The sequence below is a fragment of the Schistocerca serialis genome, chromosome 4 (genome assembly GCF_023864345.2).
Source record: "Schistocerca serialis cubense isolate TAMUIC-IGC-003099 chromosome 4, iqSchSeri2.2, whole genome shotgun sequence".
Lineage (NCBI taxonomy): Eukaryota > Metazoa > Arthropoda > Insecta > Orthoptera > Acrididae > Schistocerca > Schistocerca serialis.
Genome location: NC_064641.1, coordinates 106902115 through 106917625, shown reverse-complemented (window position 1 = coordinate 106917625; position 15511 = coordinate 106902115). Strand labels below are relative to the sequence as shown.

Here is a 15511-nt window from a genome sequence, read left to right as displayed (position 1 = left end):
GGATGATTTGGTAATGAGCTTAGGCTCAAAACTAGTTATCAGTGGAGAAAATTAAATGGTAACTTTGATGTTTTTTGTATAATTTGGTAAAATTTTATATGTTGTGGTCTAAGGAATTTTGGCCGCCTGAAAGCCCTTTTTTAAATCCCCTGAATTACTATGCATGTGTACAGTGTAGTTCAAAGGGCCTCACAATTCACTGACATGAATTCAGATTAACAATGTGGTGCATCCGTACACTTCAGAAAGAGATTAGAGACCATTTTCATGCTAAAGGGTGATACATTGAATGATCATGCCCTGTAGAGGGCCCCCATTTCTATTTTTTTAATATTTGATGTTTGACTAATAAAACTGTGTTTAAAGAACTGTTAAATTTGTCTGTATTTTGGTGAAATATCCCATAAATTGGTACCCACCAAACAAAAGAGATGCTGTGCTGTGGACATGCACACGAAAAGATTTATGTAAATCATGAGGTAGAATTTGTTTACTAAAATATTTGTTGGGTGTGCCCGAATATTGAAGAATTGTTGGTGTGGAAGAGCACTCAATATTGATGAGAAAAAAATTATTAAATCTGAAACCAGCAAAAACTGAAACAGCAGCAACATTTAAAGCAAACTTTTAGACAAAGATTTTTAGGAAATAATGAGAGAAAGGAAGAAATGTGAGAAGGAATTATCTGTATGCATAAATGATTTGGTGGATGGAGTGGGCAGCACTCTACTGTTGTTTGCTGATGACACTGTGGTAAACGGCAAGGTGTCAAAGTTGAGCGACTGTAGGAGGATTCAAGATGAGTTAGACAAAATTTCTAGTTGGTATGATTAATGGCAGCAAGCTCTAAATGCAGAAACCCATAAAACCCATACTGTTCGGATGCAGCATTAATAGTGTCCTGCTTGACACAGTTATACCACTTAAATATCTGGACATAACATCGCAAAGTAATGTGAAACGGAATGAGCATTTGAGGATTGTTGTAGGGAAGGTGAATGTTCGACTTTGGTTTACTGGGAGGATTCTAGGGAAGTGTGGCTTATCTGTAAAGGAAACCACATATAGGATGTTAGTGCAATCTAGTCTTGAGTACTGCTAGAGTGTTCAGGATCTGTACTGTGTTAAACTAAAGGAAGACATTGAAGCAATTCAGAAGTAGGCTGCTAGATTTGTTTCTGGTAGGTTCAAACAACAAGCAAGTATTACAGAGATGCTTCAGGAATTTAGGTGGAAATCCCTGGAGAGAAGGCAACTTTCTTTTTGAGGAACAGTATTGAGAAAGTTTAGAGAACCAGCATTCGAAGCTGACTGCAGAACGATTCTACTGCCTCCAATGTACATTACCAGTAAGAACCACAAAGATAAGATAAATTGGGCCTCATACGGAGGCGTATAGACAGTCATTTTTCTGTTGTTCTATTTGCGAGTGGAACAGGAAAGGAAATGACTAGTAGTGGTACTGTTAGTAGTACTACTACTAGTAGTGGTATGGTGAATTGCTGAGTATCTATGTAGGTAGAGATATAGATGTAATGAAGTAAGCAATAAAATTATTATGTAACTTATGTCAAGGTAGACAGAAATTACAAATAAACATATTGCAGTGACTGTACTGTCTGTTCAGCTGTTACTCTTTCTGGTGCCACTTGTTGCTCTCATTTTTGTCATTGTTTGGTTTTTGACTGTTACGTTATTATGCTGTGGATTTATTTTGGCTTAACTAAAACTCAAAATTCATTGAAGTATTTTAAATTCCAAAATGAAAAGCATATGTCATGCAGTTCTGTGTGTGACAGTAACTGGCTCCATTGTAACAGATCAGATCTGTCAAACCATTTTTTTTGTTTCAGATTATTGATCTCACAGATCGCCGCAGTGACGAAAGTGAAATGTCTCGGCAGCAGCGTGATCGCGAGCGTTTCTTGCAGCAGCAGCGTGACCTCATGATGAGACACACGGCACAGGGCAGTGATGGTAAGTACAGCCTTTCCACGTCATGATGGCACGTATTATCGCACACTATTGTATTTCATTCGTGTCTCTTGCGTTAACTTCAGAATACTAACAGACTGAAGATGGCAGAGGACAAGGCTCAGCGGAAATGAACTTTCAGAACCCCATTTTGAACTAAGTTTTTCAGCCTAGAGACCAAATAGTTTTCAAATGGGTTAAACACAATATGTAATGATTAATTGCTGACATAATGACGCACGTATTGCACACTCTTGTTTACACTGGGAAATCTGATGGTGGTCACTTGAGGTATTCAGTTTTTGCAAAGTCTGTGTGAAACTGAAGGCTGAAATTTGTTATGTGCTGTTTGATACTGTTTATTAGCAGTGGAAAACTAAATTTGGAGCATAGAAATGTTAATGGTGTCACACAAGGTTTAGTGCTTGGCCCAGTTCTGTTTCTTACCTACATAAATTATTTGCTGCGAGCATTAGAGGACTTTTCAAAAAGTGTGATGTCTGTTGTTGACAATATTAAAGGGCCCAAATACACCCATACAAGACACTTCTAGAAAAATAATGGAACATGCTTTACAGTCAGTTCACAAGAAACAGCTTATCTTTAATCTTATAAAGATTTATGTTATGTAATCCCAAAAAACTGAAAATGACTTGCGGGAATCAGAAGTAGAAATGGACTGACACATACTAAATGAGTCTCCATTTGTGAAGTTCCTAGGTGTCCAGAGGGATAATAGATTGAGGTGCTACTAGCACGTAGATAAGTCCTGCTTGCTAGCAATGGATATTTTCACTCACTACTCTCCTATGACTTAATTTTCTGTGGCATTTCAGCTAAGTTCAAAAAAGTATTTATTCTTTAGAAACATGAAGTAAAAACACAGTGTACTATAGGTAACCAAACATTTTATACTAATCTCTTCAGGAACCCTTGGGTTCTTATGTAATGTTACAAAACATTTACTCCCTAATGGAACTTGTTACTAATAAGAATGCATTTAGGCTGAACTGTCAGATATCCAGCCACAATAATAGAGGCAAAAATCATTTCTGTGTGGAGTATGCACCTCTGTCTGGGGCTCAGAATGAAGTGTCTTATAATATAGTGAAAGAGTCTGGTAGACATCAGGCAGGAAATTGGAAATCTACAGATATTCAGAAACAAATTAAAACAATACTTCCTTAGCCATTCATTATTACAATAATGGCACTCAGGGATGTAAATTACATATAACTCAAATGTTTGTGTTAAACAGATGGTGACTTCGCCAGTGTAGAGACAGATGATCGTGTTCTGTGTAAAATTATGTTTGAAGTATGTGACAGCTAAGTAGTAGAAGAGAAGTAGCTCTTTTCCTCCCATCGCGTGTGAGTGTGTGTGTGTGTGCGCGGACAAACACACACACACACACACACACACACACACACACACACAAACACACACACACAAAATTTCAAAACTTATCATTGTGAGTAGATGGGTATTAGTCATAATTTGTTATTGGTATCCTTCACAACATTATATCAAGACTTTATTGCAGTTAATACAGCGTATAGTTACAGTAAAATACAAGATCACATTCTAAATTCACATAAAAACTGTTTATGTGTCTTGTTACATATTTTTTTATAATGTAATATCTTACATTTAATTGTAATATAAACAACAATATTAGGAGAAGGATAGAGTGCTACTCATTGTAAAGATAACCCCATGAGTTGCAGACAGAAACAACAAAAAGACAATTGTACGGTACAACTTTTGCCCAAAGCCTTCTTCAGAAAGAAAACACACACCCATTGATTCACACAGGCAAGCACACCTCATGCACACAACTGTTATCACTGACAGCTCTGACCAGAACTGATTACAGTCGGAGCTGCCAGTGGCAGCGGTCATGAGTGCGAGAGGTGCCTGTGTAAATGTGTGTGTGTTTTCATGTTGAAGAAGGCTTTGGGTGAGTAGCACTCTATTCTTTTTGTAATATTGTTGATATTCCAACCTGGGATTTCCATTAATTGTCATGTAAAAACTCATACTGTAGATACATTTCTACATGAGACACTCTTGCAACATATTTTTAAATGGAGTTTTAATTACTTTTGTTTTCTTTATTGAGTTATGCGATTTATGAAAAAACTTACTCTTCGCTTCACAGTGTACACTCGTTATTGGGCTCATATTTCATTGTCTTGTGTAATAATTATGCTTTCCTCACGTTGCTCAGTCACGTATGTCATTATTAAAGACCTACAGGATTATCTGGTCTCGAGGAACAAAAAATTTGTTCGACCACAGGTTCATTTCTGGGCCGGCCGTCAGTGTCTGGGAGGCCACTGGCACGAGCCCTGTCCAGCCCTCTGGTAGCCGTAGGTGCCAGTGAGGGAGCTGGCCCCACATCCGGGACGGCTCTGGCATTTGACTCGGCCATGCTGAAGCATGCCTGTGTCTGTGGGGACAACTCAGGCCACCCGGAGCATGGCGGACGCCTGCAGAGTGTGTGGGCACGTCTGCTGGAGACGGGGCTGGTGGCACGCTGCCAGCGCCCACGGGCGCGCAAGGCATCACTCGAAGAGATCCGTGCCTGCCACTCGGAGGCACATGCCCTGCTGTTCGGCACCAGCCCGCTCAACAGGCAGAAACTGGACGTCGGCAAGCTGTCGCAGCTACCGGTCAAGAGCTTCGTGCGGCTGCCATGCGGAGGGGTCGGCGTGGATTCGGACACCACCTGGAACGACGTTCACACAGCGACAGCAGCACGCACGGCAGTCGGGTGTGTGGTGGACCTGGCTTTCAAAGGTAAGATTTACTGTCGAATGTATAAGTGCACAATTAGTTTATTTATTTCAGGTTGTGGCAATGTGTATTTCAGAGTGTACGAATTGACACTCGTACTTCACTAATTGCTTGTCCCAACTTCCTTTCTCGCACCAGATTAGAAGCAGTCTGTGTTTTGTGAAACCGATTTATCGATAGTCATGAACAATACTGGTACAACATAAGAGAAGTCTGCTGCCGTGATTGCCATTTACGACTTTAGTTCATGAGTCCATTAAAGTGGGGTCAATAGAGACGCTGGAACATCTCGACAAAATGCACATTGGTGTATGGCTATTGTAACCATATGTTATATATATCCCATCCCAGTCTAGCCTGTCTCCTGCCCCACCCACCATCAGTAGGTGATCCTCTTGTGTAGATTCTTAAGCCCTATATCACTTTACTGAGCCCTGCACTTGGTGTGATCACATCAATGCCCTCATATGCTGTTCCTAAATTTTCCTGTAACCCTTCGGTGCCTACTTCTGGCACTGGCTGACACAAATTTTCTGTGCTTATTATGGAACTACCAGATTACTTTCTCTTTTCCCTGACTTTCTGCCAATTGCCAGTTCCCAATGCTTACCATTCCTTTCTTGTTTCTTCCAGCTGTGCTTGAAGGACACAGAATTTTCCTTCACACTCCTCGCTCCCCTAACTGTTCTTGATTAGTACTTTGCGGTTTCAAGAGAAGGCATCTTCAGTTTTCCCTGTGGTCTGTGCACTGCCACGCTCCCCTCCCCCTTATTTCCCCCCCCCCCCCTCCCCCCACCCAAATGAAAATATTTAGTGTGATATTGGCTACAAAACAGCATGCCCTCTACTCCGTGACAGTTCCCACTCATTGATGGTTAAATCTGTTTAGAAAGAAGAATTGACTGGAACAGAAAATGGAGTGCTAGTCAATGTATAACTCCCAAGAACATATAAAGTTTTCTTGCCTCTGTTGTTGTACAAATTTAGAGATAAAATGACAGAAGAATGAATTAGTACTTTTTTCGTTAGAGCATCACACTACTAAGATTGTTTCATTAGATTTTCTATGTTTATAACTCATAAAATATAGGTCTAGGTCATGTCCATCTAATTAACAAATATGTGAAATGTGTTAAATATGATATAGAAGAGTGCATCTGCACTTATTGGTGAGAATACTACTGCATTAGTGGTTGTCTTATTTATTTACTTACAGGGAATTAATTAATGTTAACTCTTAAATACTGCTTGTTGTGTGCGAGATATACCTTTGAGTCTCATTCGGCTGTAGTTCTGAATGTTGACCGTCAAACACAACCACAGGTCGACAAGAAGAGAAATAATAATGTATTATTAACAGTGTTAAGAACACAAAAAATCAGATGACATGAAACTGTTCTCTTGTGAAAATACCAGCAAATATAACTTGTTCTTACCATCTTCAGCACCGGAAGATAAAGACTACAGGAACTAGTAGTTAAGTCAAAATATAAGCCTAGATACAGTATTTAGAGACATTGTTAGCCATCCATAATGAGATTTTCACTCCGCTGCAGAGTGAAAATCTCATTCTGGAAACATCCCCCAGGCTGTGGCTAAGACATTTCTCCGCAATATCCTTTCTTTAAGGAGTTCTAGTTCTGCAATGTTCACAGGAGAGCTTCTGTAAAGTTTGGAATGTAGGAAACACGAGGTACTGGCAGAAGTAAAGCTGTGAGGACGGGGTGCGAGTCATGCTTGGGTAGCTCAGATGATAGAGCGCTTGCCCGCGAAAGGCAAAGATTCTGAGTTCGAGTCTCGGTCCAGCACACAGTTTTAATCTGCCAGGAAGTTTCATTGCTAGCCATATTTGCCTACTAATAAAAATGGAGCTACAGTTCATTGTAACGAAACATTGTTTTGGCACCTGCACTTTTCCATTTTATATTTGTTAAAATCATTGGATAACAGAAGATAGTTCATTCAGTATACAAATATTTTGCTTACCTATATTTATTGCTTTGTTTTGCCATTTAATGATATTATGGAAAGGCCAAATTGGTACTCACTGTAAAGATGACACTTTGAGTTGCAGACAGCCACAAAGTAAAGACTTACACGTTGAACTTGCTAAAGCTTTCTTCAGAAAGGAAAATGCACATTCATTCTTACAAGCAAGCACACCTCTCGTGTACATGACTACTATCTCCGACCATTCTGTCAATTTTGATTATTCTCTATATTGTTCCACTGCAAGTATGTTTAATTCAACATTACGGTACCGCAAATACACGTACAATATATCAGAGTAAAAGATAACAGCTTGTCTATGTAATGGCAGGGAGAGTAACAGTAACATGGAGGAGCTAAACTGGCAGCTGATCTCACCCTCTACTTTAAAAAGTTATTTGCAGTCTTCTGTAACCAGCTCTTGTAAGCTAAATTTTATAATTCTTGGGCTTATCTTAGTTAGATTTCATACCATTTAACAACGTACAAAGTGTTTTCTCAATTTGTATTAAACTACCAGATACACTGCCGCTTTATGGTGTCCAGCGAGTATACTGCAAGCCCGCTGGATGCTATGATCCAGTGGTACATACCTGCTTATTTATTCATTTTTCTATATTTCGCTTTTCCTTCTTGGCTTTTTCTTTTGATTGTAGAAAAATGACTGTGCATGTGTTGCAACTGCTCACATTGCGCTAAGGAACAGCAAAATTTTAGATAATGTGTTCAAATTTGTTTCTATTTCTTTGTTTTAATATTGATCTCTGTATAAGGGATGAAACCCTGTAAACAGTTCTTCCTACTAGAATGTTGTTCAACTGTTACATACCCATCCAGTTTAGCTGCTGCACAAGTGCACACCTCTCTCTCTCTCTCTCTCTCTCTCTCTCTCTCTGTGTGTGTGTGTGTGTGTGTGTGTGTGTGTGTGTGTGTGTGTGTGTGTGTTGCTTTGTGTTGCTTTAAATGCATTGACAGTTGAAATTTTTGCCAGCTGCAACAGGTGACATCAAGAATGGATTTGCCATAGTTCGCCCACCAGGCCATCATGCAGAAGCTTCACAGGCTATGGGCTTTTGTTTCTTTAATTCAGTGGCCATTGCAGCACGACTGTTACAACAGAGGTTAAACCTACACAGGATCCTTGTAGTTGATTGGGTGAGTAGAACTACAAGAATATTTACTTCAGATTTGATATTAAATCAATCATTTGAAAAAAAAAAAAAAAACAGTTTGTGGTCTTCTATCCATCTGTCTTCTTCTTCTTCTTCTTCTTCTATACATATATAAATTGAAATCCCACACAACACTATTGTCTGTATGTTCGGCCAAACCTCAGGAACTACTGTAGAGATTTTGACACGATTTTCACCAGTAGGTAGACTGATTTACAAGGAAGGTTTATGTATAGAATTTATAAATATTTCTTGCGAGTTGGCTGAACTGTGATGAATTTAAGTCCCTCCCATTGTAAAACTGATGCCATTGCCATCTAAAGATGATTGGCAGAACATCTCTGAATCTCAGTAGCTTCTGCGATGAAGTGCTTCAGTCAGGTGGCCTTATATACATGTCCTATATCCTGTGCCCCTGAATTGTGTGACAAAGGGTGTTCCATACCAATGTTGTGTAGTAAAGTGTGCTTTATACCAATGTTGTGTGATGGAGGGGCTTTATACCCACGTTACGTGGCTTAGGGTGCTTCATACTGATGTTGCGTGGCAGAGGGTGCTTGATATCACTGTTCTGCAAAAGGGGTGCTTTGTACCGATGTTATGTTGCAGAGCATCCTTTGTACCAGTGCTGATGGTGGAGAGTACTTCTTACCAGTTTTATGTGACATAGTGTGCTTCATACCAGTTTTATGTGGAAGAGGGTGCTTCTTACTAATGTTGTAAAGTAGAGGGTGCTCTATACCGATTTTGCTCAGAAGAGGGTGCTTCATACTGATGTTATGTGGATACAGGAGCTTGGCGTGGATGTTGCACGGTAGAGGATACTTCTCAGCAGGTGCACAGAAAATATAGCTCATGCCGGACTGGCGCTGCGGGCAGGCGGATCGGGTGGCACAGTACCTCGCAGCTCCCATCACTGCCACAAGACGTCACTCCAAATGCCAATAATACAGGAAATGGATAACAGTTGTGTCTCCTAAGTACTTTTATGGTATGCTCTGTTTAAATGGTATAAGTTATACGAAAATGCCGATTTTAAATTATCTAATGACAGTCTGAATTTCAATTGTAACTCTTTAAGTGGCCTGTCAACAAAATTACCACCCTACCAAATTAGTCATCTGGCTCTAGAAACTTAATGCTACCGTTGTGAAGATGAGGCAGGGTCTTTAAAAACATTTGTAGAAACATTGTGTTGGTGTTACAGATATTGTGTAATTTTTTCCTAATCTTCAAAGAGAGAACTGAAACTAACTTTCCCCTTTCTTGAAGGATTTTTATTATAAACTGCAGGTGTGTAGAAGAAAGAGTACATGACATGGAGAGAGAGCATATTGTACATCTAGGAACATTTACAACAAAAGGTTTCTGTCTAAAAATCTGAAAATCAGCACTACAACACAGTAGTAAAACCAGAATGTCTTTATGCAAGTGAATGTTTAATATTGAATCACAAGTTACACAGACTTGAAGCCCTAGAGAGAAGAATCATTCAAAAAATACTCAGACCACTAGGAAATACAGAGGTATGGAAATTAAGAAGTAATGAAGAAGTATATTGCAACATAGAAAACATAACTGAAACACTACAGGAGAAGTGTCTGCTAATTTTTGGACATTTATACAGAATGAATGCCAGTAGGTTAACCAGACATATTTTTAAATATCTTTGGGACAAGACATCAACAGTAGACTGCATTCAAGAAGTTAGGAAAGATTTGAAAAGAAACAACATAGGTAAAGAAGATGCAACAAATGAGAGATTCTTAAGAAGAAAGTGTTAAAAATGGAAGGATTCCAAGGCAATAAGCAGAAGAAGACAGGGTCAAAATAGTCTGAGCAGAGAAAGAGATATATAATGAGAAGATAAAAGAATACAGTGGAACCTAACTTAACAAGCAACTCCCATAATGTGCAGTTTGCATAATGAGCAAAACAAATTGTAAAGAAAATGACTTTCTTTATGAACTACATTTCGCATTATGAGTGACGATGATTTTGTGTGACGTCACCAGCCATTCACGCGTAATTTAAGGGATGTACAGGACTAAAACTAAAATAAGATGTTTGGAGTAACAAATATCACATTGATTATGAAATGAAGAGACCAGTATTATCAGAGAAGAACAGTTGCTGTGGCTAGACATGGCTGGAGGAAAAAGAAAGAAGAACAAGAAGTTGTGATGATGATGAGTAAGGTTTCTAAGGAATACCCTATGCTTAGGGAAAGTAATGTTTCTTCATTGTTGATGAATTACAGTTGTGTACAGTTTTGATGTTTACCTTGTCATAATGTCATCTTGTCATTATCATCATCATCATCATCATCAACTGTGCATATTAGGGACTCTTGCCTGTTCTGGTTGAACAGCTCACCTCTTTGTACATTAACTGGAATAAGTGTAATGCACACTTAATTTTATATGTGATTTACGTTCTTGTTGTCATATGTTTTGGTATCATCAGTTTTTTGCCTTATTGGATAGATTTATAATTCGTTTCTGATTTTATCATTTCGTGTGTAGTCTCCTTTCAATTATTTCTTTAGTAAATGTAGAGACGTCATTTCTATTACATGGATCTAAGAGTTTAATATGCGTGTTTCATTCCTGTACAACAGGACTAGAACAGTCACCATTTTGTAAAATTTAAGCTGTATTCTTTTCCACAGTGTTTGTCCTGTATTCTGTGTAGTTTGCCACAAATTGGAGGTACAGTTAATGTCATTTTTTCAATATCTGTCATTTGTATGTGATTTGACAGGTAAGGTATGTACAGTGTTACCTACTCTGCACTCACACTGTGATTAGAGGTTTTCATTCAAAAGGAATCTTTCCCTCAAAATGCCAGTCCAGAGCAACTTGGTCTGTAGTGGGAAAAAAAACAATGAAATAAATGTGGACCCAGAGGAAAGCTAGTAAACATTTACATAGAGCAAAAGCTAAATGGGCTCATCCACACTACCAGTTATTTTATGAATAGAATATGGAGAAGTGGGAGAAATTTATTCTTTATGTTTCTTTTAGAAATTTTATGTGAATATTGTGCCAAGAAATGTGTCTTAAAGGGGCTGAAATTAATACTTAACATTTTCTTTAGAAATTTGAATTATTCAACACACTTTAGAAATCTGAAGATTAGTGTTTGAAAACAACTTTTGATGTCATCAAGACCAATATAAATAAGGATTATACAAACAATTATACAGACTGTTCCAACACTGCCCCAAAGGGCAAGGGTGCTCTCAGCTATCCTCTTCACACTCACGGGCAGTTGCAAATAGTGTAGGCCACCCATCAGATGACTGTATTGTATGCATTCTGCATGTACACGAGACACCCAACCATTGGAGTATGAAAGCGTACACGACAGAGCGTATGTGAGACTGCCCACGTGTCAGTCGTTTGCTCACCCCTGCCTGTCTGTGCCCATTGCCATATGGCAGATGTGCAAGCTGGAACAGCCTGAATTATGGACTGTCCTAAAATATAAACATAGGATATACATTGATTTTACTCTTTTATCTTGTAGAGCCCTTTTTTGTGATTACAGTATTAAAAACTGTGTATAAAGCTATTACTAACTGTAACCTGAATCTGTCACAGTAAGCTAACATTCACAATTTATGTTTTAGGACGTGCACCACGGAAATGGCACCCAGCAGATGTTCTATGATGACCCACGCATTTTGTATTTATCAATCCATAGACACGATGATGGAAATTTTTTCCCAGGCACAGGAGGACCTACAGAGGTAAAAGAGCACTTCAGTAAAAGAGCACTTCAGTCAAAGTTGCAAATAGCAGTTGTATGAGGCAGTAGGATCTTGTGAAATAGTTGAGGTAGATACAAGCTTCTAAGTGACAAGCCAGCTTTTAGTAAGCCTCTGCAAGGAACCTACAAACCAATGGTTGACACTGATGTGATGTGACAAAAGTGTTGAAAGTTGACATACCATAAGCTTTCAGAACTTGACATGTCTTCACTTGATGGTGATGGGAAGAATGCAGAAATGAAAAGCAGGGACAGAAAATCATTTTATTCAAGTGTCAGATGGTGTAGAGTTTTGTACTAATAGCGATTTGATCCTTTATTCCAACTTCAAATGATTATTTTACATGTTTCCTTCTACCACAATATTCGGAGATGACTTTTGTCTTCCTCAGCTATCTTTTTTTGTCTTATTTAACTTCTAATGAGAAAATTCCTTGTTTAAGAACTCTATTATCTTTGTCTTTTTCCTTTGTGTAGGGCCTATGCCATATCCTATCTGATCTCAATATACATAATAATTTTAAAAACAAAGATGATGTGACTTACCAAACGAAAGCGCTGGCATGTCGATAGACACATAAACAAACACAATCATACACACAAAATTCAAGCTTTCGCAACCAACGGTTGCTTTGTCAGGAAAGATGGAAGGAGAGGGAAAGACGAAAGGATGTGGGTTTTAAGGGAGAGGGTAAGGAGTCATTCCAATCCCGGGAGCAGAAAGACTTACCTTAGGGGGAAAAAAGGACGGGTATACACTCACGCACACATGCACACGCACACACGCACACACACACACACACACACACACACACACACACACACACACATCCATCTGCACGGACACAGACACAAGCCATGTATGTGCGGATGGATATGTGTGTGTGTGTGCGCGAGTGTATACCTGTCCTTTTTTCCCCCTAAGGTAAGTCTTTCCGCTCCCGGGGTTGGAATGACTCCTTACCCTCTCCCTTAAAACCCACATTCTTTCGTCTTTCCCTCTCCTTCCATCTTTCCTGACAAAGCAACCGTTGATTGCGAAAGCTTGAATTTTGTGTGTATGTTTGTGTTTGTTTGTGTGTCTATCGACATGCCAGCGCTTTCGTTTGGTAAGTCACATCATCTTTGTTCTTAGATATATTTTTCCCATGTGGAATGTTTCCCTCTGTTATATACATAATAATTTTCATTTTTTCGTGTATGTAGCATACTGAGTTTGTGAAGTCCACGAGACAAGATTCTACAAGTATAACATTCTTTTTTATATACACACACCTGCTGAAAATTCTTACCTCCGTCCCCACTTCAGAAAGATTCACACAATCATTGATAAATCCTATGTGACATTGGGAGGCAGCATGAGGTTGTGTAGCTATATTTGTGTAACTCTAATGTTATCATGATGTGAGCTGTCTGCTGGCCACTTCCCAACCTCCCGTAACCACGTCTTCTTTTCTCCCTGGAGAAGGATTCTATTGTTCTGAAAGGTTGAGTTGTCCTTTGTTCCATGTTATTTATTAGCTATGCTGTGGGTCCGACCTCTAAAGCAAATTTGTTTGTCTGCAAACAAGATAAATAAACAGATATGTTTAAGCTTAATTTAGAGTTTAAGAATTGCCTCTAGAAAATAACAGTTTGCTATTCTGTTACAGTGTGGTATGGCGGAAGGCTTGGGTTTCAATGTAAACGTTGCGTGGTCAGGAGGCCTGGCTCCTCCGATGGGCGATGCAGAGTACTTAGCTGCATTCCGGACTGTGGTCATGCCCATTGCAAAGGTAGTGCCTGTTGTCCATTTGCTGTTAATTATATTCATCTTATCTCTTTGCAAAGTTCTTAAATTTATGTGCATTTGCAGCAGTATGTGGCAGATAAATGCAGTTTATAATATTTGTTGTGTGCATCTCCCGTCTGAACTGTATTTATTGACAAATGTGCATGTATATAGCCTTGATTAGCTGATTTTGTTTGTAACTCATTTTCAAGTGAACAGTAAAACACATGTCGAGCACCCTAGTGTGCATCTTGTAACAGTCATGTCAATATAAAAATAAAATTTAGTTTTGTCACAAAATAATTTTTTTTAGGAGATAGCAGACAGCACTAGCTCCCATTTGTGATTATTTAACATTGGTTTGCTAGCTAGGCAATGGGAAATATTAAGAGCAAGACCTATTGAAACTGAAACTCTCTCTCTCTCTCTCTCTCTCTCTCTCTCTCTCTCTCTCTCTCTCTCACACACACACACACACACACACACACACACACACACACACAAAACTAGAGGAAGGGGGAGATGTCTTTAATCCCGATGGCATGGATTGAATGCCGTGGGTATTTGCTCAGATGGGGTGGGTGGTCTCAAAAGTCAAGGGAAGTGATGTGACAAGAGGAAGGTTAGTATTCATTTATTTATTGCGTTTAAAGACCTTTTACATAATATTTTTGAAAAGGGTGTGCATTTTACAATTTTAATTATAATAGCATCAGTTGTTCCATGTTACAAATGTATACTGTATTTAAACAAACAAAAGTAATAGTAATAATGAAGAATTATGAAGAAAATTCAGCAGATTAAAAATTGTAAATTAGTCAAAGGAAAATTAAATATTTCAGGAGTAAAAAAGGATAGAATAATATGAAGGAAGTTGGCTAATGTCTCACCAAAAGCTAACTGGAGATGGTGATGTAGGAATGAAACAGCAAACTCGAGCATCTTTGGTTGGTAGCCTCTTATTCTAATTTGGTGATCCTCAATAGTGATGGTGATTTACCTCAGGATTCTCATTTATGCTGCAAAGGGCCTGTAGTGCTGCTAAATTGTACTATTTCCATGCTACAGCTAACTGCTGCTAGTTGGTTAATAGTTCATGTTTTTGTTCAATCTGTGTTTGTATCTGTCAATATTGTTTACACTTTTGACATGACTATGTGATTACAATAACCAGTCATGATAGATTCTACATATGTGTGTGTGGCAAATAATAATAATAATATATTTGTATTTTTGTGTTTTCATATGTTAACATGGTGTAGTCCAAGTCACTGCCTGCATTTGTGTCATCATTTAGAGTGGTGTTCTGTATAGGCATGTTTGTTTGTACCCTTTATGTAATGTGGCTGATGATTTCCCAACATTGAATTCAGTCCATTTATTATTGTCTTTTATATTTTCATGATGTGCATTGTGTGTGTGTGTGTGTGTGTGTGTGTGTGTGTGTGTGTGTGTGTGTCAGTTCCCTGCACTGCTTACAGTACAGGACATTATGTTCAGGGATCCTAATTCCCCACATATACAATCAGCCTCCTATCTGTTAATCATGTGTGTTTGAACGCATGGGATACAGCCCATGACCAGATAGAAAAAATATATAAACATTGTTCAGCATGCCACTGATGACCTTAGCAAGGCACTCCCCTGCTTTTGTCATACAGCAGTTCTGTTAGTGACAAGGGGAAGTCTATATGCACAAGCAGAGACCACAAAGGTCACTACTGACTCAGAAAGAACACATTGATATTTTCAGATTTGTGATATAGGTAATAATATTGTGTTTTATTAATTCATCCTTGTTTGCAAAGATTTTTAACTGTATGTATATATTTATTTAAACTCAATCTCTTGCATACGTATACCCTTAAATATTTTATCACCATTTCCTGTTTAAAGTTTGTGTTGTTTAATTTCATAGATGGGTCTTGCTGTAGTGTTCCTTTGAGCATTGTGTTGGGTTTTGTCTGCAGAGATTGTCAAGTTATTAATTTTGCACCATGAATTGATTGTGTGCGGTGTTCCACTAGCTTTA

The 15511-nt window shown here is 38.6% G+C and overlaps 1 protein-coding gene across 4 annotated transcripts in view; it reads left to right on the top strand.

The window, feature by feature from the left end:
• The window catches only part of LOC126475254 (histone deacetylase 5), a 454388-nt gene that overhangs the window by 404223 nt on the left and 34654 nt on the right, over window positions 1-15511 (top strand). For all 4 annotated transcript variants that reach the window (XM_050102967.1, XM_050102965.1, XM_050102964.1 and 1 more), the window contains 5 exons: window positions 1854-1977; window positions 4276-4776; window positions 7754-7917; window positions 11569-11688; window positions 13361-13483. In XM_050102967.1, the coding sequence (XP_049958924.1) occupies window positions 1854-1977; window positions 4276-4776; window positions 7754-7917; window positions 11569-11688; window positions 13361-13483 (1032 nt within the window). The remainder of the gene's footprint in view (window positions 1-1853; window positions 1978-4275; window positions 4777-7753; window positions 7918-11568; window positions 11689-13360; window positions 13484-15511) is intronic.